This window comes from Pelodiscus sinensis, chromosome 1 (genome assembly GCF_052426305.1).
Source record: "Pelodiscus sinensis isolate ZL-2025 chromosome 1, ASM5242630v1, whole genome shotgun sequence".
NCBI classification, from domain to species: Eukaryota; Metazoa; Chordata; order Testudines; family Trionychidae; genus Pelodiscus; species Pelodiscus sinensis.
The window spans coordinates 74,686,007-74,709,328 of record NC_143052.1 but is presented as its reverse complement, the minus strand read 5'-3'; the positions used below and the strand labels follow the sequence as shown (position 1 = coordinate 74,709,328).

The following is a 23,322-nucleotide window of genomic DNA, read 5'->3' as shown; positions in this document are numbered from 1 at the left end:
AAGTTGCAACCCCACCCAGTTTGGTATCATCTGCAAACTTAATAAGCATACTCTCTATCTCAATATCTACATCATTGATGAAGATATTGAACAGTACGGGTCCAAAACAGACCCTTGCGGAACTCCACTTGTTATCCCCTTCCAGCAGGATTTAGCACCGTTAACAATAACTCTCTGACTACGGTTATCCAGCCAATTATGCACCCACCTTATCGTGGCCCTATCTAAGTTATATTTGCCTAGTTTATCAATAAGAATATCATGCGATATTCAATAAGAATATCATACCATTCCTACCCCTTGGCTAATAGCACTCCATGGACCCAACCTCCATGACTTTATCTCACTTCTCTTTAATCTCTGTTCTAGTTCTAGCCTTCACAGCCTCCTGCAGCAAGGAGTTCCACAGGTTGACTATTTGCTTTGTGAAGAAGAACTTTCTGTTGTTAGTTTGAAGCCTGCTACCCATTCATTTCATTTGGTGTCCTCTAGTCCTTCTATTATGGGAACTAATGAAGAACTTTTCTTTATGCACCCTCTCCACACCACTCGTGCTTTTATAGACTTCTATCATATCCCCCCTCAGTCTCCTCTTTTCTAAGCTGAGAAGTCCCAGTCTCTTTAGCCTCTCTTCATATGGGACCTGTTACAAACCCCTGATCATTTTAGTTGCCCTCCCCTCTCCCACCTTCTCTCTTCCCCTCTCCCACCTTCTTTTCCCAGTCTCCCCCAGTTTTGTTCAATAAAGAGAGTTTCTATTTTTGAACACACGTGTCCTTTATTTTGAACATCAGGAAGGGGGGCTAGGGAGGGGTAAGTGGAAGGAGGTGAGGGAGGAATGGGGTACGAGCCCCCGATGGGGAGGACTGGGCTGGCTCTGCGGGCTCCTCGGGGTGGAAACTCTCCTGAAGCCCCTTGATTTACCCCCCCCTCCGGATGGCAGCCTGAGGCAAGTGCAGCCGGGCTGACGGCCGAGTGCTGTGATGTGCCCAGTGTGGGTACTCCGGGCAATCCAACCCAGGACTGCTTTACAAGCGGGGCACCCCTGAGAACTGTCTGTCCGGGGTGGGGGTCGGGTCCCTTTAAGCACAGCCCTCGGCTAGCCTGAGGCAGCAGCTCCACGCTCTAAGTCCTACTCTGATGCCCTGCCGGCACTGCTTCCAGCCATCCTTAACCTCAGTTCAGGGTCCATTCAGTGTGGACATGCTAGTTCGAATTAGCAAAACGCTAATTCGAACTAGTTTTTAAGTCTAGATGCACTAATTCTAATTAGTGCTGTAGTGTAGACACCCAAATGTAGCCACTTTGAGCTACTGTTGGTAGAATTGGGAAGCCAATTCTGTGTAACCAACCCAAGGAAGATCACTTCAATGTAAGGGTGATTTTGCAGAGGTATATTGCAGATATCGGAGGGCATGTCTACATTAGGACATTGCACAATCCCATCTTGCAGTATGTGAATTTTGATTTTACATGAGTACTCAGCCCAATGCTTTGTAAGATTTTTGAGTAGGTCACAGAGAGCCACTTCTCAACACAATGGAGACTGTCACAAAAATTTCCTCTGAGCCAGTGTCTGCTAAGAATTATAAGGACCTTGTTTGTTAGGTATATGCTCCTGAATAGCCTGATCCAAGGATTCTTAGATTCTAACATATCTCATTTGAACATCTGCTCTGATTTTATGCCAAACCATGTGGACAGATATAAAAGATTTGACCCAGACTTAGGATGAACTGCACATACTGAGTAACCAAGCAGTACCTTTGAATTCAGCAAGGCTGGAACAAAAAAGGATCAATTTATTTTTGTAAGTCTTGAGGATGCTATAATTTCTGTGCAAGTCAAGAAATCTGACAGTGAATTAGTAACCAAGATATTTTTGGATCAAAAGTAAAAAAAGGGACTACACAGATCAGAGAGTATTTATTATTTGGGGTAAAAACTAATTATGCACTGAATTTATGATCCAGAGATATTATACCAGGATTAAAAACAAGAGTTTTTTTAACTGTTGCTTTCTTTTTGTCAGTTTTCTCTATGTTATTCATCTAGTTACACTAGAATCCTTAAATTCTTTGGGTGACATGTATATACACACACCTTTGGTGGAAGAGGAATGAGACAGATTTTGGCTGTAACTTTTGTAAAAATAATTTACTTGCCACCCTCATCACCATGACACCAGATGCCTCCCACCAAGATCTAAAAGAAGACAAGAAAAGGACATGTGGAACGTTTTTTGCCAGTTAGTAAAGAAATTATGACAGGATGGAATTCTAAGATAGATATTATTGTAATGTAGAATGTGTCATGCTTAAACTAACACCCCTACCTCCACATAGCATTTGGATTATTGTTCCTGTGAAAGGAACTAAGTGGACATACATTCAGATTGTGAACTGTTCTAAAACCTATTATCATGACCTCTAGTGGATGTAAAGCTGTACAACTGTTTTGGCAAGATATTTTCTTCTGTTATATAGTGAAAAAACAATACAAATAAACACCATACACTTTTAACATTTGCAGTCTTTGTAAAATGAAAAGATTTAAAAATAGACAGTAATTATATGCTGAAACAAACATACTAGATTAAATTAATCCCAGCTGCTGTAACTCCATATAAGGAAAGATATTCAATATACTATGATATACACACCAAGTATGAACTTTTATAATGAAATTCGATGGCATAATAAAACTACAACAGCCCTGTTCATATTGGGCTGGATACTATGTTTAAACATAGTTCCTGGCCCAATACAAGCATGGACATAATTTTCCGGAAGACTGTGAGCACTTCCCAGCACCAAGACAAGAATTAAATATAATGAATAAGGAATTAAACCTTATTTGTTTCATACATTGACTGAATTTGTTGTGCATACTGCACCTTCCAAATAAAACTTAAGAGAAAAGGAGAAAAAAACCCAAGAATTAGACTAGCTCATATTCAGAATGAAACAAAGATCATTAATATAAAGTTCAATTTGTATGCTATTGTTTCAGTAACAGTGGGTATTAGGAACAATCTAAAATGGAGTAGAAAACTTATTTTAAAATTTTAATATTTTAAAAAATGTTTTAACTAAGTTATGTTTAAAGTGATTACAATAAGCATAACATTTCTGCCCTTATACCTATTTTATTATTTGTTATAATGCATAATAAAACACCATACGAGAACAATATCCTCTACCACCCATTCTACTTCATAGGTATGGAGGTGAAGTTAAGGGCATTTTTCAGTCTTTCAGTGATCTGTAATTTCTGAAAGAAACACCCTGAGGGGACATCTGTGCTGCTGAAAAACATGTGTTGGGTTTTCATTGCTCTATATTATTTAATTAAACGTTATATATATTTTGTTCTGTAAGCAGGATTGAAAGAAATCAATAAGGAAAAAATTCTCCTAAAACTTTACAATTCATATTGTTTTTTAAAGGTAACTAAAACAAAAGAGGCTGCTTTGTAATAACTAAAAGGGCGATTCTTTAAAAATGTTACAAACAGAAAAGCTCTTTTTATATATTAAGGATTTGTAACTGAACAAATAAATTCTGTTACAGTATGTGACTGAATGATAGAATAAAGTTAACATAAAGTCATCTGCATTTCATATTTAGTGAGACACTGAACAGCAGTATTTTTCATTAAAATCAATGGCCATAAGTTTTATTTACAAAACAACTACCAAAGAATCAATTATTTGGCCAAAGATGCTTGAAAGGGGAAGTTACTCACCTTGTGTAGTAACGATCGTTCTTCGAGATGTGTCCCTGTGGGTGCTCCACTCTAGGTATCGGGCTCGTCCTGGCACCTCTGATTGGAGGCTTTTCAACGGGAGAAACGGCTCAAACGGGGCGTGGCGGCTGCTGCGCATACGCGGTCTCGCCAACTACAGCTACGAAAAGCCACCGATCAGCGGCGCCGGGACAAGCCCAACACCTAGAGTGGAGCACCCACGGCGACCACTCGATGAAGAACCAACAAATATACATGCTCGCTGTTTCAAAAATATGCATTGTCAATTGTCAAATAAATAAAGACAGAGTTGGTAGTTGCACCAACTGTAGCAGGAATCAGAGTAAGCATATTAAGGTGACTCCAATCTTTTTTCTCAGGATATGTGTACATTTCAAGCTCAATGAAACATACCTGCTCTAGCTCTGGTTGACACAGCATACTAAAATTAGAATGTAGTAAATGGGAATGCAAACTATGGGAAGCATTAGCTGCCCAAGTACATTTCTAGCGTTTCATAAGGATAGGTACTTCAGGTGGCAAGCCCATCCCTCACAGCTTTATTTTTAGCATGCTAGCTCCCATTGAGGTAGCATGAGTATGTATCTTCAAGCTGGAATTTATACCTCCAGTTCAAAGTGTAGACAAACCCATAGAATGTGCCCATGAACTCATTATTTTTACACACACACACACACACACCTGGTCCTCTAGCACCATAGAGGCTAACAAATATCACACACACACACACACACACACACACACACACACACACACACACACACACACACACAACTGGTCCTGTAGCACCGTAGAGACTAACAAATATGTAAATAAATAATTAGTTACAGACTAACACAGCTAACCTTTGGATACCCACAGAATGTATTCAGAAAACTGTGATGGGCAACTTCTCCTTTGCCTCATCTACTGAGTCGTACAGACACACATGTTGCATACTATTTAACATCTATATGAAATTGTAGAGATCAAAGTATCCACAACCAGACTGCCACTAAGGAGTAGTGGAGTGGTTAAACTTACTGTAACCTCTTGCTTATGAATCTGGAGTCAGTAGTGGTTGAACCAACAAGGCTCACTCACTTAATGTGTGTTTTGTATGTATCTGCCAAAAGTGGATGTATCTAAAGAGGAGTGAAATTCCAATTATTTAGTGCAAAAATAAAAAATTGACATTTAAAACTTGTTAGATGCTGTATCCTGTTGTATTTGTTATTTGTGAATCTAATGGAATGTGGAGAATAAAGTTCTGCTTCCTTATCAGTTACTGTTCTAGTATTATCACTATGGTACAATGAACACAAAATTTGTGACAACATGCAGTACAGCTTTGTAAATTATATATTAATACACACTGAAACAAGTACATTCTTACCTGCTTTACACCACAAAAATTTGCAATGCTGTCTATCAATTCTGACATCACCTGCACTTCATGAGATTTCTTATTATTCATAAACTCATCTGTTTTGATTTCTGAAAGATCAGAAAAACAGAAATATTAATACAATTGGATTGTCTGGCCTTCATAGTCTTCAAATGAAATCAGCATCTATCTATAAACATATATATTTTAAAGTTTACATCTTAATATATATCAGTGGTTTTGGACTGTTGCAGTTTTGTTTTCTAAGAAGTTGTAAGAATGCTCTTCTGATTACATTTCTGAATCAAAGATGAATTAGTGAAACTGAACAACACAGGAGCAAAACCAGTAATACTGGGAGCAATACTAACCAAACACACAATTATCAGAGGGGTTGCCGTGTTAGTCTGAATCTGCAAAAGCGGCGATGAGTCCTGTGGCACCTTATAGACTAACTGAAGTGTAGGAGCATAAGCTTTCGTGGGCAAAGACCCACTTCGTCAGATGCATGTAGTGGAAATTTCCAGAGGCAGATATAAATATGCAGGCCAGAATCAGGCTGGAGATGACGAGGTGGATCCAATCAAGGAGGATGAGGAGGGGGATAGGGGATTCCCCTATCCCCAGCCACAGAACGCTGTCCCCACTTCCCTGTTCCCAGCTACAGAACTCTGTTCCCATTCCCATCCCCACTCCCCGAACTCTGTCCCCACTAGCACCCTGTCCCCAGCTGCAGAAACCTGTCCCCCCGGCACCCTGTCCCCTGCTGCAGAACCCTGTCCTCTGACCTCCTGACACTCTGTTCCCTCTCCCCTGCTCCCAGCCGCAGAACTCTGTCCCCACAAAATGTATAATTATAAATGCTTCATTTTAGATTTAAATATGAATAAAAAACAGACCATTTATTTCATAACTATAAACACATGATTTTAATTTTATATATCGCATAATTTAAAAATAAACTGTTTATCAGAGTGTGTAAGTAAGGGCTGGGGATAGCAAGTGATGGACAGAAGAATAGAGAGGGCGGGACTTCAAGGAGGGGGCAGGGCTTCAAGGAAGGGGCGGGGCGGTAGATCTTCGCCTGTTCTGAGATTTAAAAAGTGATCTTGGGTGTAAAAAGGTTGGAGACCACTGCTGTAGACCATGGGTTCCCAAACTGTGGGGCATGCCCCCGTAGGGGTGTGTGAAGAAATTCCAGGGGCGGCGCGAGGTGACCCAGCCACCCCTCTCCCCCGTCAATCCCACCCAAAGTTTTGCTACTATTTTTTGGGCGGGGGGGTGAGAGTTTCTTAAAAATCAAAAAGGGGGGCGTGATGCCAAAAAGTTTGGGAATCACTGCTGTAGACAAAGCCTAAGAGATTTCGCAGGAGATAGCTGTGTGTATAGAGGGAAGGAAATTATACTTGTATGTGTGGGGTCACACAGACAGAGACAAAAAATACTTGTGAAGTAAGATGTGTAAAACTGAACCCCAAAAGCTCAGTTATGGAACAGAAAACAGAACAATTAAAGACACGCTTCTGCATAACCACTCAATTAATTCACTTTCCTCTTTCTTGTATTACTATCTTAATTTATCCAGAAACTGATAATCAGACAATAACCGCATTCACTCCTTAATCAGATCATTCTGGGAAGAATGCCCAGAGCATTATTTATTTAAAAGAGAGTAGAAGGTTGAACTGAGTTCATGAGAATCACAGAGTTTCCCTACTTTTCTCCAAGATCTATAGGATCTCTGCACTTTTTAAACATCTGGTACTGTATAACAAACTATTATGCCAATATTTTGAATCTAATATATAAGTTATGAACAAACAAAAAGAAAATAATAAACTTTAAAACTAACAAATGAAAGCATATGGGAGAAACCAATGTCTGTAATTTAATTTTTACTATTTATTGAGGACTTCTGAAGGTTCTCATTAAATGTAAAAATCCTTAAAGACCCCCAAGATTCTCTTAAAAAAACAAAATTGTAACCATTCCAGTTGAGAAGTTTAGGGTTCCTCCCACACAAGAATATGGTGCTGATGCAATCTTATTCCAAGAGATGAGATCTGACAGCTTTTCTAGATCTTCAGATAGGTTAGGATGGGATTGGCAACCTATGGCTCGTAAGTCATATATGGCTCACTTAGGAGTCAAATATGGGTCACAGCTTGAGCTCAGTCCTCCCCTTGCTCCCACCCCCACACAAAAGGGAACCCATACTAGTGCTGCAGCCTCACACCCCTTACAAAATTGGAGCCAGTGCCAGCTTCCTGCAGGGGTGGGGTGCTGGAGGAAGCCCTGAGCCTCGCTGCACAATCAGGGAAAAAGCCAGAGACATAAAACAATTCTGTGCATGCATGCACTCCCTTTCCCTGTCCCCTGGCTGGAGGAACAACATAGAACACAGGTGCTTTGCCTGCAGGCTTTTCCCGCTGCTCCATTGGCCACAATCCAGCCAATGGAGTAGCAGGAAGCCAGACCTGGGACAAAAGCAAACCCAGCTGCCATCGTGTCCCCAAAGGGCCTACTGCTCCATGCACTGCTCCTCCCCCACTTCATGTAGTCCACGTACGCTGTGAACTTGCACCCGCCAGAGAGCCCCATGGCCAATCCTGGCCAACCTGAAGAGGTACCAAAAGTGCAACTGAGTGGGCCAGTTCCCATCTGTGCCTGGACCTGCCGGCCAAACTCCCACCTCCATTCCAGACTCGGTCCTTGGGCCCCTAACTTATTCTGTGACCCATGTGGAGCAGCGTCTGGCTGCAATATGGGAATGATTGTTACAATATTGCAGACACTGGGGAAAAAAGTAAATGCCACCCAGAGCCTGTACCCCCAGCTGTGCCAAGACCCTGAACCCCTCAGCCCACTCCTGTCTCCTCCCCCCGGCCAGACACCTACCCACAGACCACTGCTGTCCCCTCCCCATGGACAGACACCCTACTCCCAGCCTGCTCCTGCACCCTACTTCCCACCCAGATCCTGCACCCCCATCCCTAAACCACTCAGCAGCCACTCTGTCCTGCACACTGGACCTCTCATTTTTGGCCCCACTCCAGAGCCTAGGGAGGGCCCACAAAATCCATAAACCCTGGAACTGCAGAAGAGTTAATCTGGCCTGAGGTCTTGAACCTCAGTCCTTCCTGCTTCCCCACATGAGGCTTGAGCACCAGGAAATGAGGTGTTTCAGTTGGGGGCCACATCAATGAGGGTTGAGGTTTCTGGAGGGTTTTTTTTTTGCTTCTCACTTGTGTGGTCCCTGACTCAAAAAAGGTTCCCCACCCCTGCCCTGAGCCCCTCATACATTCACATCCCAAAACTCATGCACCCTCACATCCCCAGCCTCCTGCTATAAGATGAAAGAAGATAGCCTAAATAAGTGCATGAAGCTGAATTTGACCAGTTATGATGTAAACTTAAAAGCAATGTGCAAAAAGATGCAGCAACAGAAGTCCCATCAAGTAGTCTATTAGTATATTTCATTTATGCTATTATTAATCATTGTGTCAATTATCAATAATATTAAGTTGTATGTTTTCAGTCATGCAAATAGGCATTCTTATATGGCTTTTTGTTTACCACTTGTTCTAAATTTTGATGTAGTTTGGCTCTTTGGTTTGAAAAGGCTGCTGACCAATGGTTAGATCTAAATCAGGAGGGGGCAGGGAAGAAGAGGCACAGAGTATCACAGATACCAAAATATAAGGATCTTCATTTCCGTGTTTTTTACAACTTTTTTCATTTCAAAGATAATATTTCCCAAATAATAAATATTCTGTTTTTCTGTTCAGATAAAACTTTTGTTGAAAAAAATGTAAATTTTGCTCAAGGGAACTACTGGGCAAATCTTGGTCCCAAATCAGCAATATTGTTATAAAATATATGCTATATACTTTCCCTTGAGTTTCAATGTGAAGGTCAACGCCCAGAAGAGGATGTTTAAAATATTAAGTGAGCAAAGTCTGAGATCCCAATGCTTAAACTGAGTAGAAGCAAAAAGACAAATCCTGCAGTTAGGCTGATTTACACCAGCTGAGGTTCCAATACAAAATTAGTGTCTCTTTCTACCTACACATTTACCTGCATATAAAAAGTGTTTATCGTTATATTACTAATGGTACATAAATGTCTTTATGTTCATTCTTCCCAGCTTTTCCCAGTCTGGTCCTGTGCTCATTCATCAAAATAGGACTCAGAATGGGGGAGGGAAAGAGGAAGGATGTAAAATTATTAGATTAAATATTATTGTTTGTGTAGGGACTTTTAGTGTCTAAAAGACTTTTTCCACTTTTCAGACGTGCTGTGATAATAAATGATATACTGCAGTATAATGAAAAACCATACAGCTTTAAGCCAGTGAAATGCTATAGGGGAAAAGTGCAGTTTGAGAAAATTGGCAGGGAATTTTCCAGTTTTAAAAAGAGGCTTTTATTTTGTTAAACACTTTTGCAGTGTATTGTGCTGCTCCTCAAGATCTTCCTATGGATGTGGATACCCATTAAAAAGTTAACGGGTTAAATTATATAATTTTAATGTTAATCATTTAACTAATTAAGCATGGAGAGCTGGTGCTGAATAGCTAGGGTCCCTCAGCTGGGACTGCTCCAAACAGCGGGGTCCCGTGGCCAGGACACTGCCAGCCAGCCCACCATGGGTAGAGGTTTTTTCCAGCCTTGTCCTTGGTGGATGGGGCTTCTCCAGGCATCTACACAGAGGCCAAGAGCCTACCATCTTCTCTTGGTCAGTATAGCTTTTGCAGGAGCCAAATTGATGGGGGAATTCCAGCTGTGCTGGCTGGATAGACATCTATCAGGGATGGTCTAGACAGTATTTGGTCCTGCCATGGGGGCAGGGGACTGGACTCGATGACCTCTCGTGGTCCCTTCCAGTTCTAGTATTCTATGATTCTATGAACCAGATCCTCTTCTAAGGAAGAGTTTTGTGAAGTTCAAAGAATGGAGCACAAAAATAGGTAAATGTATACTGACTTGGCAGCCTTAATTTGTGGAGGGTAAAATGATGCCTCTGCAGCCATTTATCCAGCATGCCCCCCCTTCCTACATTATATTGAGAAGTGCTGAAGTCTTAGCAGATGCCTACTGGGCATGCTGAAAAGCAATCTTAAATCACTCATGTTTCTTGTTTTTATTCACATAAACACATAAGACGACCCAGTTCCAGCCACAAAAATACCCACAACAATCATATGCATCATTGTCTCCACCTTCTGGGTTTTCTGTGGAGGTCTCTTATCTAACTGTGACCTATCAGCATCTGCTGAAGTGAATCCCTGTACCCATGCGGAATCCCATTGATTTCAGGAAAATTCAAGGCCCTTATCTGATGCTTCAGATAGGAGATAACAGCTTGAGGTGAGCCTGCTGCAAGACATCTTAATGAAGCTTTTAACACAACCAAAAATACCAATCAAAACTCACTCTGCTCATGGAGAAACAATAACTAGAGCAGGGGTGGGCAGCCCGCTAATCCCTGGCAGGCTGCTGTTGCTATGTTTACCTGTGCTTCTGCAGGTATCAGGCGATCCTGGCTCTTGTGGGCCATGGATCGCTGAAAATCAGCTGATAGAAATCAGTATCCGCTGATCCCAGGGCTCTACTCCCAGGAGATGCTGCAGCTAAAGGAAAGCTGCATGGTGCTGCCACTCCCAGGAGCCAGTGCCCCGTGACAGCAGCTCCTCCCAGCCATGAAGATGTCTCTTATCTGAGGGTCATACAACCCCATTGGTGTTGGGGCTGGAGGCAGTACAGCTGCATGGATTTCTATCCGCAGATATCGATATCTATGGGTAGACATTTGTATCTATGCAGGGTACTAACAATAACGGGAATAGAGCTAGATGTTTTCCTAAGTATTGAACCATGTCAAAGTCTCTCAGTCTGCCTTCCTAGCTAGCCCCATCTAAGGCTGAGTCTTAGAAACATCTACAGCCATAGGAGTGCAATGATTCCTTTTACTCACATTTCAGGGGGGGAAAATCCTATAAATCTGTGTACTGGACTAAGTAGCTAATAATAAAAGTAAATTGAGCAGTAAAAGTGAGAGACTCATCTAACCTTAGCCACCATAGTACTTGCTGAGATTTTTGTAAGATAAATAAATTCCAATATACCATATCTCTCTTGTTGCTTTCCACTCAGTGCTCCAAGCATCTGTTCTAATGGAGTACACACATCAAGGCTTGGCAAGGAATGGTATTTAGCAGCGAGTGCAAAGAACTGCACATTGACCAGCTTCTGAGAATTTTCACAAAACACATTGGAAAACTTGCAGTTATCTGTGTGGAAAGTGAAGGGAAAAGTTATGTTAACAATAATTAACAATTATATTGCTATTCTACTCTGAACTGGAGAATATACAACAAATAAGAAATACAATAGATTATTAATATTTTGCCCTTTAGAACTGGACAAGTCATTATATTTCTTCATATTTTATTTTTCTTTATAGAATTTAGGACAAATTCTGCACTCAGTTACACTAATATAAATCTGAGGTAAATCCATTCACTCCATTCACGTCAACAGAGCTACTTAAACAGCAGCAGATTTTGGCTAAAGTTCCATCCCTTCTCGTTTAACTTCTTGCCTGCTGTGAATGCCCTCTCTCTCTCTCAGCACTATGTATTACTGGACTCTTAACCCTTAATTAAAATTTTTCTTCCCAAGGTGATTCCTAGAGACAACATATTTTAGTATCAGTAAAAAAATACAATCATTAAATATACAGACTCTACTAACTTACAGATAGTACATTTATAATCTCTCTCAGTTACTCTAGATAGCTGAATTTCCAGTAAGAAATGCATTCACCCCAAAATCTAGGTCTGACTGTAACTTAGTTCCCCAATTGTCAATGATCCTGAACAAAGTGTTCTGTTTGCTGGCAATATCTAACTCATTAAGATGAGGACTAAAAAGGTGGCAAATTTTCAAATGATTTTAAAACACAACCTGGAAATAATAACTGACACTGAATTAGAAAATTAGAATCAACATCGGCTGGTTGGCGAAGGCGCATGATGCCTGCATCTTCCGGCACTCCTGCTTCTTCCAAAAGATGCATGCTGGCACTTTCCGTCCCCCCCGCACCATCTGAGTCGGGGTGATGGACATGTCCATTGTAATCCTAGGCGATGCAGCCTACCCTTTGATCCCCTGGCTTATGAAGTCCTACATGGGCAGCAAGGAGCATTTCAATGCCAGGCTGAGGAGGTGCTGCATGGTCGTTGAATGTGCATTGGGACACTTAAATGGGAGATTCAGGGGTCTTCTCACTCACCTGGACCTCAGCGAATGCAACATCCCCTTTGTGGTGGCGGCCTGCTGTGTGCTCCACAACTTCTGAGAGAGCAAGGGGGAGACTTTCCTGCCAGAGTGTGAGACAGAGGCTGAACGCTGGCCAGGGCTTAGGAACAGCCAGACACTAGTGCCATTTGATGATCACATGTAGGGGCTGTGCTCATCAGGGAGGCCTTAGGGGAGAGTTTCAGCCAAGGCCAGTTGTGAGACTCTCCCTCAAATCTCCCCACAAGGGGCCTCTGCATTCTCCCTGTGTTCCTTTCCTTCCCCACCTCTCCCTTCCCCAAAAAGAAGATTAAGGGGGGACATGATAGCGGTTTTCAAATATCTAAAAGGGTGTCACAAGGAGGAAGGAGAAAATTTGTTCCTCTTGGTTTCTGAGGACAGGACAAGGAGTAATGGGCTTAAAGTGCAGCAGGGGAGGTTTAGATTGGACATTAGGAAAAAATTCCTAACTGTCAGGGTGGTCAAATATTGGAATAAATTGCCAAGGGAGGTGGTGGAATCTCCCTCTCTGGAGATATTTAAGAACAGGTTAGATAGACATCTGTCAGGGATGGTGTAGACGGAGCTTGGTCCTGCCTTGAGGGCGGGGGGCTGGACTCGATGACCTCTTGAGGTCCCTTCCAGTCCTATTATTCTATGATTCTATGATTCTATCTCTTGCAGAGCAAATAAAAAGCCTTTTTGGTTTGAAAAACCAAGTCTGTTTATTCGGGGGATATACAACAGGGGAGAGACTGGGGAAAGAACCTGGAAGAAGGGAGGCTCAGACATGGGGCTGGGACTGGTGTCTCCCTCAATCAGATCATGAGATTTGGCTGCCTGAGAGGTCTCACTGCCCTGTGTTTTGGGGCCCCAGCAGCTCCTGGAGGGGACTAAAAGGGGAAACCATGGGTTGTGGGAGGGCAAGGAGGTGACTGGTGGTCCACTCCATACACGAGGCCATTTGCTCTATCACCCATATACGGTCTCGTGCTGGCATGCCAGGTGGTCCCAAGTGGTCTTCCTCTGCTCCAATTCAGCCCGGTGCTCCTCCTGGTCAACGACCTGCTCCTAGTACTTCTCACTGAATCTCTGGATGAGGGACTGGAGGCAGGCCATCTATTCATACATGAAGTCTTTCTGGGTGCATTTCCTCCAGAAGATTCCATGGAGCTGAGAAGATGGCATGGGAGGTGGTGGACACACCACACTCACAGCTGGCCCACATCTGAAGAGAAGTTACAGGGGCAGTCATGCCAGGAGACACTGTGTATGAAGCTGAGCACTAATCTCTGAGCCGACACCAAAGGTCTCAGTTCAGATGATGGTGCTGTGTTTCGAGCAAGGCCATATGTTGCCTTGACAGTGGGCACTTTCCTGCCGGGCATGGATGTGCCAGGGGAGCATCGCTATACCCATGACCCAGGGATAAGCAGGCATGGGAAGGTGCCAGCCAGGCCAGGAGCCTGCAGGTAGGAGGGGGGAATGGGGTGGTTCGGCTTCCTTCTATGTTGGGCATACACTGGGTTTTGCACTCACGGTGTCCCGCAGATAGAGAACTTCTATCCCTGCCCATTGGAGGGGGCTGGGGGGCTATAGGAGCAGGCGTGTGTGAGAGGCAGAGGCCACTTGTTGGAGAAAGTGCTACTGGGGTCCCCTTCTCTTCCTCCCCCCAGCAGGTTCCCATGTAGGGGATCAGTCTCCTCTACATTGCTGTGCTTGGCCAGGAGCGGATACTGACTGAGTGTGAGCATGACACTGTGCCATGTGTGGCACTGCCGTGTGGTTCCATGACTCCAGCCTTCGTACCAGTGGCTTGTTGTGGGAAGGTGTCCCACTGCAGAGTCTGGTACAAGAACATTGTGACAAGGACCGAGGGGTTCCTGTGTGAGTGTCTCATGAAGCTGAGTGCCCAAACTGGTGCTCCATGTGCACACATGTACACAGACTATTGTGTGGAAACCAAGCCGAGAAGGCCAAGTGTGGAGCGCGCAGCCCCTCGCAACCTATCATCTATCCCCGCATGCATATAGGGAAAGTGATAGAACTCACACAAAGTGCCTTCCCCATGTTCGTACAGTACCTGGGAGACATCCTGGGGGGGAGAAGGGGGATTGGCTCCAGGGTGAGAAGCAGGTCTTGTTTGTAGGCATGGTCACCTGACTGGCCTCCTCCTCTACAACCCCACACTCCTGGAGGCTTACGCAAGGGCAAGTCCTGGCCAAACTCGAGGACGACGGGGGGATAGGAGGTGATCGGCCCCCTTCCCACGATGGCATCAAGCTGCTCATAGTAGTGGCATAGTGTGAGGTGCTGTCCCGGAGAGTCCACTCTTCTCCCTGGCCTTGTTGTAGGCTTGCCGGAGGTCCTTGATTTTCATCCAGACCTGGTCAAGGGTCTGGGTATGGCCTTTGTTGGCCAGGTAGGCATCCGTCTGACCATACACATCAGCACTGTGCTTTCTGGTATGAAGATGCTGGAGGTTGGTCTCCTTGCCCAGAATCTCCACACCAGTCCAGGCCACTGCTCTCCTACATCCCTGGCCAGTCACTGCTGAGGGTGCTGCAAGAGTGCTGGCAGCTGTGGGGGACTCAGAGGGAGCACTAGGGTCCGCCATGGCTCCATCTGCTGAGGCTGTATGGCATGGAGCTGGCAAAGCTCTCCCCATGCCACAAGCCCTTTTCCTGAAGCCTGCTACTTTAAGATCTGCAGGAGAAGGGGAGCAGAGGAGCTAGCAGGTGTGGCCAGAACAGTCACAAATGCAGCTGTGAGAGACCTCTGTAGACCACTTATTTTGAATTAGCAGCATCCGATCATCCACACTAACGCTATTTTGAAATAGCAATTTTGAAATAGGGGTTATTCCCCAAGGAAAGCAGGATTACACATTTCAAAATAACTAGTCCCTTATTTCAAAATAACAAGCCTGACAGTGTGGACACTCCACTTGTTATTTTGAAATAAGGGGGGTGTCACGCCAGCCCGCTGTGGGCCCCTTGATTTGTCGTACCCAACACAGTCTAGCACTCGAATTTCTTCGTCAGTGGCGGGGTTGGGGGTCCGGGCCCTCCCTCCCTCCGGACCCTGACCCAGGGCCCTAACACCAGGAGCTGGGGCTCCTGGTGGTAGCAGGTGGGGGGTTACCCCTAAACTCGCCTGCTCACGGGTTACACGGCCCTCCCTGGGCCGATTCCAACACCGCCACTGAGGCTAATCGCCTGCCCTGCCCCTGTATGTCAGCTGGGGGGGGGGGGGGTAAGTGCGGGTTACCTCTCCCCTCCCGTTCACGTCCTCCGTTCCCCCTTCCTCCTTCTTGCCTCCCCCTCCTGACTGGCGCTCTTCTTCCCCCTTGCCCCGTCCATTGCCCCTCTTATCCTTCCCCACGTCCATTTCTCCTCCCCTCACTTCCGGGTGCTCCGCCCCCCTTGCCATGGTCGCGTCGCTGACGTCAGCGACGCTGGCGGGTGCGTTGAGATGCGTCACCGCCTTCCCGCCTGCCCTGTACGCCGGCGCCGCTTGGGCTGCGTCTCCCGCTCTGCCCCCGGCATTCGTGCTGCTAAGCGCGGAGACAGATGTACTGTCATAGGGATGTTAAATATCAGTTAATTAAATAGTTGAGTAACCTCATGAATTCTGTCTCACCCCGTCACAGGGGGTTATTACAAAATAACTCCCTAGTATAGACAAGAACTATGTTATTAAGATTACATGAGACTTCTCATTTTAAGACCCTATTTTCTGTTCCTTACAACTTCTGACAAACTTTAACCTTTTCAACTGAAATTTTCTGTGTCAAGTATCTACCTCAGGTGGATATAGTTTCATTTCTGCTGGAAAAAGTTCAGCAATCCAAGACCAGAGGTTGGGAAAATGCATAGATATGCCCATGTTAAAAAATTCTGGAAACTTTTTTTTTTTAAATGGTGTAAATACTCATTCTTTGAATTATGGACTACACATTTTAGACAGCCTTTGTGTCAGATATGTGTCTTTACCGGTGCCAACAAAAATGTGGTTGAGTTACAAACCTATGACAAAAACTGCAATGTGCAATGCTCAGTAGTGATTTCCTGCAGCTTAACTGATACAATCTCCTAAAATTCCATTTACGCTGTGCATGTTCCCGCCTCTGATAGCTCTTAATTCTGATCGGACTCTGAATGTGTGATCTCCATATAGAGCAACAGCATGCTTCATTCCAGGGTTTTGGGTGCTCAGAAGAACTTCCTTTTTAAAGGCCTCTCCCAGAGTTGTTGTGAAGAAAAACTATTTGTGAAGAACTCACACACTACAGACTACACAGTGATGAGCATCAAAGAAAATCCTAGGAGGAAATTAATAATTCTGTCTGCAAAGTAAAGTCTGAATGGTGTGTAGAAAACAAGGGATGTTGCCATACCAAACAATACGAAGAAACAAACAAACAAACAAACTGACATCTGCTCATTCAGTGGGTACCATACAATCTGCACTAAATGATGTAGAGTTTCTGAGGGAAAAAAATCATGAAATTAAGAACTATACCATAAAAGGATACAATTTACTTAAGGAGATCACAGAAGTCACAGATTCTGTGACTTTATTGGACTTCTATGACTTTGACTTCAGCTGTCATAGGGATGTTAAATATCGGTTAATTGAATAGTTGAGGAACCTCATGAATTCTTATCGATTACGCGACTATTCTATAGTACCTGGGGGCAGGGCTGACAGTCGGTGTGCACCAGCCCCACTTCCAAGGAGCCCTCTGCCATTCCACACGGCTGCCTCTGTATCAGAGGCAGCAGCGCGGGGTGCCAGGCAGGAGCTGGTCTGTGAAGGGAGTCAATTTAAAAATCGGTTCCCCTTACGGACCAGCTGCTTGTCGCCCTGTGCTGTATCAGAGGCAGCAGCACAGGGTGTCCAGAAGCCCCTCTCTTGGGGGGGGGGGGGAATAGTCTGAGCTCCCAGATCCAGCGTGAGCCAAAACTGAACTGGGCTGCCTGCCTTCCTACCTCCTAATACACTTTAAATGCAGAGTCACAGCAGGGGTAGCATCGCAAGACAGGACTGATCTGGGCTGCTGGCCAGCCTGCTAAAAAAATTACCGGGGGGGGGGGGGGGGAGAATGTACTCTGTAGCATTAACTTTTGCTTTTTGACTAATCAAGTACTCTATTACATCCCTAATCTGTTAGCAGTTATAGATGGGATTGTGCCCCCTCCTTACCACCATGCTGCTGTTGTGCCTCCCCACCCCCAACACTGCACCACTCCTCCCTCCTGACACAGGAGGACACCCTCTTATCACTACCACTGGGGCTATAGGACTCAGACTGTCAGTCATCCTGCGGGTGAAGCTTACCAGTTAACTAGTTAAACCTTTACCTCCCTACTGCTAAACTCTTTATTTGAGTATATTCATTCTTATCACAGAGGAATGATCACAATGATCTTTTAAGGCTATCTGTGAGTGTAGTGTTTGATGATTCCTGGTCATATGAACTGCTTGAGCCAACTTTTGTTATCATTAACCCTTCTGTGGCGTGGCTTAGGAAGGAAAATCCAAGCCTTTCTGTCCTTGCTCATCTCTTTTTCATCTTTCTGTGAATCCGTTGAGTACAGATTGTTATTTTATTCCAGCAGCTAATGTAACTACAGGCAGTCCCCGGGTTACATGGATCCGACTTACATCGGATCCCTACTTACAAACGGGGTGAGGCAACCCCGCACTAGCTGCTTCCCCCCAGCAGACCAGGGAGATGCGAAGCTAGTGCCCCCCCGCAGCAGACCAAGGAGACGCAGAGCGGCTTTTCTCAGCAGACACCTCAGCTTGAGAATAAAGGACTGAGGGAAGTGAGGTGTGGGAGAATAAAACTGAGCTCTGGAGAAATGTTTGGCTAGAGTTTCCCCTACATTATGTACCAGTTCCGACTTACATACAAATTCAACTTAAGAACAAACCTACAGTCCCTATCTTGTACGTAACCCGGGGACTGCCTGTACTCCAGTTTTAACAATAAAGCCAATTTAGTTAAAATTAAACTAAAGTAAGAATTTACTGACATTTATAGAACAAAAGGGAACCAAATCAAAGGATTGTTAGGTAATACAAAACTGATCTAGTTACCATGCAAAAGTACTTTCATGCTGGGAGGAAAAGTTAATTACACAATAGTTGCAGATTTTACATGCATAAACGTATTAGTTCTGCAACAGCTCAAGCTGTGACTTTCTCTTTGGCAGAACTCTCAGCAGATCCTTCCCAACAGAAAAAATATCTGAGCTTAGGTATCCAATTCCTTTACAATTCCCCAACCTTTGAAGCAAAGAAGTCATCCATTACATTACAAACAAGTGTTTGATTATTTCATCCCTATGATGTTAGACTGTCCTGTGTTGTTTAATTTGAAGGTGTTATCAGGAGTCATTATTTTCCTTCTGTGATTTCAGAATGCACAAATCTAATTTCCCCTTCTCTTACTGTAAAAAACTTGCACTGGCTTTTTTTTTTAAATGAACCTTTGGCATTCTTCCTTACTCTGTTTCAGTATTTTTCTGCAGTTGTGTTCCTGTTTCAGACTATATCAGCACCTTGTATAAAGTTTTGTTATTTACAAATTACTGAAATACTGATTTACCTCAGTAATGCAAAACAAGCAAAATAATTTATATCATGCAAGGGGAACTCTTTAATTTTGAAATAGAAAAATAAAAAATGCAAATTTTAAGAATTACTGAAACTATTTAAATATGCAGAATCTGGTTATAGCCTGACAAAATTTTTATTTTTATAAGGACCACATATTGCTACTTGTACTCATGTCTTGGGAGTACTTTGCTCCACGAGTAAAACTCTTGAAATCAATGGAATTCCTTCAGTGGATCAAACTGTAGCATTACTTGTGTAGTCATACAAGGAAGTAAGGGGGCTTACAGATTGTGAGTAGCAGTTCAATAAAGAGAATGGTTTCTGTAGAAATGCTACATCTTTCCCTTGTACAGACGAGTGGAGCAGGTTACGGGCTATACCTGCCTCCCAGCATTACCTGAGACCTAGGGGAGAGGAAGTCATAAAGCAGTGGTCACTGACCGGTCAATTGCGGCACCCTTAGGGGTTGATTGCACAGCCAGCTGCTCTTCTTTTATCCAGTCTCACTGGAGTGCGGTGCAGACTTGGCAGGCAGAAAGTGGCAGCCCACAAAGCTGTGCTGCGCTCCAGCTAGGCTGCATCAAAGAGGGGTATCTGCCCAGGTGGCTGCCACTCTTTGTTAACTTGCCAGCTGGGATGGGAAAGCACACGCGCATCTCCGCTCTTGCCTTCTGCTTTGGGAGGGGACTGGACAGCTGGCACACGTGGTGTGCTGGAGACAGCGCTATGCGGCACAGTTCCCCGCGGGCTTTGTGTAGGTTGGAGAGCCACCTCCCCCAGCACCCTGCTGCACCTGGCCTGGCTGAAACCAGTTCTGGGTGGCCCTGGTTTCTGCCTGCTCCAGCCCCAGCCCCAACCCCAGCCCCAGCCCCAGCCCCAGCCCCAGCGCTGCTGCCTGCAGGCAAAGGGCTCGGTTGGTCAAGGAAGAGACTCTGCCCCCTTCCCCTCCTCACCCCAGTATTGCTCCCCCAAGGCTGCAAGTCCTAGCACTGCTGTCCTGACGGTGAGTGCACTGGGGGTACAGCGATGTGAGGGGGTGGGTGGGTGGAAGTTGAGGGGCAGAGGTTGCACGGAAGGGTATGGGGTGACACAGGAGATCAGGCTGCAGAGGCAGGATGGGATGGGGCAGGAGTTGCACTGAGAGGCATGGGGGTGATGCAGGTGATAGGGAAATGCAGGGATAATCATGGGGTGAGGAGAGCGAGGCTTGACCAGAGGGAAGATGTGAGGAGAGATACAATTTTACTTTGCAGAAACTGCACATTCCTTTTCTCCCCAATTCTTTGTCTCCTTCCCCAACTAGGTATTTGGCTGCATTCGCACCCTTTCACCTTTTCTGCGTTACTACCCCAATCCCCTTCCTCCCCCAAACTCCCTCTTGTACTCCCATCCCACACACTTTCTCCAGCCGCTAAACTCCCTTCCAGATCCTACACCCCACAACCCACCCAGATCCTGAATCCCTATCCTACTCACTGGCAGCCCTATCCTGCACTTTGAGTCCCTCATTTTTGTTCCCACTCCAGTCTAAGAAGGTCCACAAAATCCACTAACTCTGGAATACCAGAAAAGTAAATCTGGCCTCTGGGATGCCCTGAACCTCAGTCCTCCCTACCCCTTCCCCTCACTCTGTGGGGGTTGGAGTGGCAGGAGAGTAAGGTGTCTCAGTTGGAGGCCACATCAGTGAGAACTAGGGGCTTGGGAAGGAGTTTTTTTGCTTCTCACTTGTGTGATCCTCAACTGATTTTTCCCTGGGGCAGTGGCCCCTGACTCAAAAAAGGTTCCCTACCTCTGCCATAAATAAAGAAAACATTGAAACCTTTTGTGTTGGACGTAATGTTTTACTTTATTTAAAGTGAAATTTGATCAACTAAAATGAGAAAGTTAAAACGCTTAATCTGTTTAATAATTTAAATTAAACCATTCTCCCCAGAACTAGCAAAATGGATCAGGTATAATTATGTAATTAACGGTGAGTTTCCATTAGCAACGGGTAGTCCACAAAAAGATTTGGAGAGGGCAGGACCTCGACAAAGGGGTGAGGTCTTGGGGAAGGGATGGGGTAGATCCTGGCTTGCCCTGACATTTACAAAGTGGTCTTGGGTGTAAAAAGGTTGGAGACCCCTACGATAAAGACAGTATAACTTTCAGTCTACCTTCCAGTAAACACCAGGGGCAGCACAACTGTAGGTTGCCCTTGATTCACAGCTCACGGTGTTTGAGCACAGAGTAAGGTACATTATTATTTAAGTTTTCTACCAACTAAAAATAAAAAATATTGATTTTTAAAATGACCTGTTTATTCATTTAACTTATTGTTAATTCTCTGGGACTGCAAGCAGAATTCAATGAAATTCACACAAATCTATAAAATAAGTATAAACAAAAGCAATACAAATTGCATAGAAATCCTTAAGTTTGATACAGTACAGACAACTCACTATTAAGCAAGAGACACAGACTAAAGGTGGAGGGAAGTCAACAATGAAGGCTACAAGCCAGCAATTGTTCGGAGTATGGCAGAGACAGGGGCTGTGTCCAAACTACATTCCTTTTCAAAAAAGGGTTTTATTTTCGATCAAACCCCATATAAACAGCAGTTTTTCTTTCGAAAAGCCCCGCGTCGGGGAAAAAAACGTGGCCACCATGATGCAAATGAAGCACGGGAAATTTAAATCCCAGCTTCATTTGGAATTTTGAAGTATCTAATTTACATCCCTTTTTTGAGAAAAGGGATGTAGTTTAGACACAGCCTGATTATTAAGCCTCAGACTGCAGAGGGATTTCTCTATTTTCCAGCTGTTCATCAGTGTTGCTAGAATGAAGAAAAGAAACAACTCTGATTTTCCTGTTGGGGAGGAGGTGTTCCAACTTTATTTTACAGGCATTGTGAGGTTTTAAGTGGCACAGCATTGTTCTTATTCCTTTTTATTGTAAAACTTGTGAAAATTCCAATTTAATATAATATTAATATATATATCTCACAGTTAGATTTTTTGCAGACTAACCAAGACCCAGTAAATTTCCTTTCAGCATTTTTATAAACCTGGCATATACAATCATGAGTTATAAAGACAAGAATTCCAAGAATATAGTATTTTAAGCCATTACTATGTTTTAAAAAAAGCTTATTGGTCTCACGGCAATGAAAGAAACCCTCTTCCAATACAATGTGATTCTCCATTCATTTGTATATAATAATGCAAAATTAGCTAAGCACATTTTAACATATAGACTTTCAAGTCATCAGGCTTGGTTTTAAAACACTTGTTAGTATATGTAAAATGAATAAGAAGCAGATTTGAATGAACTTTAATCTCTGGAACTGTCATTTTTATGAAAGTTCAACACACACACACACACACGCACACACTCTCTCTCTCTGCCCCCCCCCCCCCCCCCCCCCCCGAGAGAGAATGAATGTAAGGGACTAGTCGAGTCATCTGCACATTTCCCCCCTGCTCTGCTACCAGTGCTGGGGAGGGCGGACTTAAAAGCCAGTTCCCCGCAACATAGTGTCCGCCTGCCTCCCACTCTGTGCTTTTGCCTCTGATACAAAAGCAGCAAGGGTGGAAAATGCAAGTAGTCAAGTAGTCCACTACATTTAAAATGCAGAGGTGCAATGCAGGTAGCTCCTGGACTCGGTGTGAGCTGGGACTGAGCAGTTCTGGCTTGCGCCTGGTCCGGGGCCGCTGCAGCCCTGCATTTTAGATATAGTAGGAGCCAGGTTGCCTGGGGGACTGAGTGCCTTCTGTTATCAACTAATTGTATACTCAGTACAAATTGTATCGACTACACGATTAACCAATTACCCTCCTCTTAACATCCTTAATACACACACATATTTCACATACACATGCTGAAAACGTATTTTGGTTTCTGAGTGATTCCTTCCTCAACATCTGGCTAGTTAGATATTTTCCTGAGAGAGTCTTATCTTTTAAATATACTGGTTTCTAACATCAATAAATAACATTAAAGCTTGAGGAAGATATGTTCTTCAGCATCACAATGATACTTTTACTCTTTCCTCTCTCCCCCCCAAAACACAAATAATAGCAAAGTTTTGGAAAATACTTCATTATAACGAATCTATGAGAACAAGAAATCCTTGATAACTACTGATGCATGCATTTATTTAACAGTATGATGGGAAAGATTACACAGGCTAATACACATCTGTATTATCATCTTAAACCAAGCATTAGTGAAATATTTTTGTTTTTTCTGCTAACAGCCAACCAGCTGTTGATGAAG

The 23,322-nt window shown here is 44.0% G+C and overlaps 1 protein-coding gene across 5 annotated transcripts in view; it reads right to left on the bottom strand.

Moving 5' to 3' along the window:
* The window catches only part of METTL25 (methyltransferase like 25), a 94,388-nt gene that overhangs the window by 66,911 nt on the left and 4,155 nt on the right, over positions 1 to 23,322 (bottom strand). For 4 of the 5 annotated variants that reach the window (XR_012904943.2, XR_012904947.2, XM_075932517.2 and 1 more), the window contains exons 2-3: positions 11,262 to 11,426; positions 5,144 to 5,244 (exon numbers count right to left, since the gene is read on the bottom strand). Coding sequence is in view for 3 of the 5 variants with exons in the window: in XM_075932517.2 (XP_075788632.1) it covers positions 5,144 to 5,244; positions 11,262 to 11,426 (266 nt within the window). In the remaining 2 variants the exon portion in view is untranslated. The remainder of the gene's footprint in view (positions 1 to 5,143; positions 5,245 to 11,261; positions 11,427 to 23,322) is intronic. The other variant, XM_075932524.2, reaches the window with a different exon arrangement.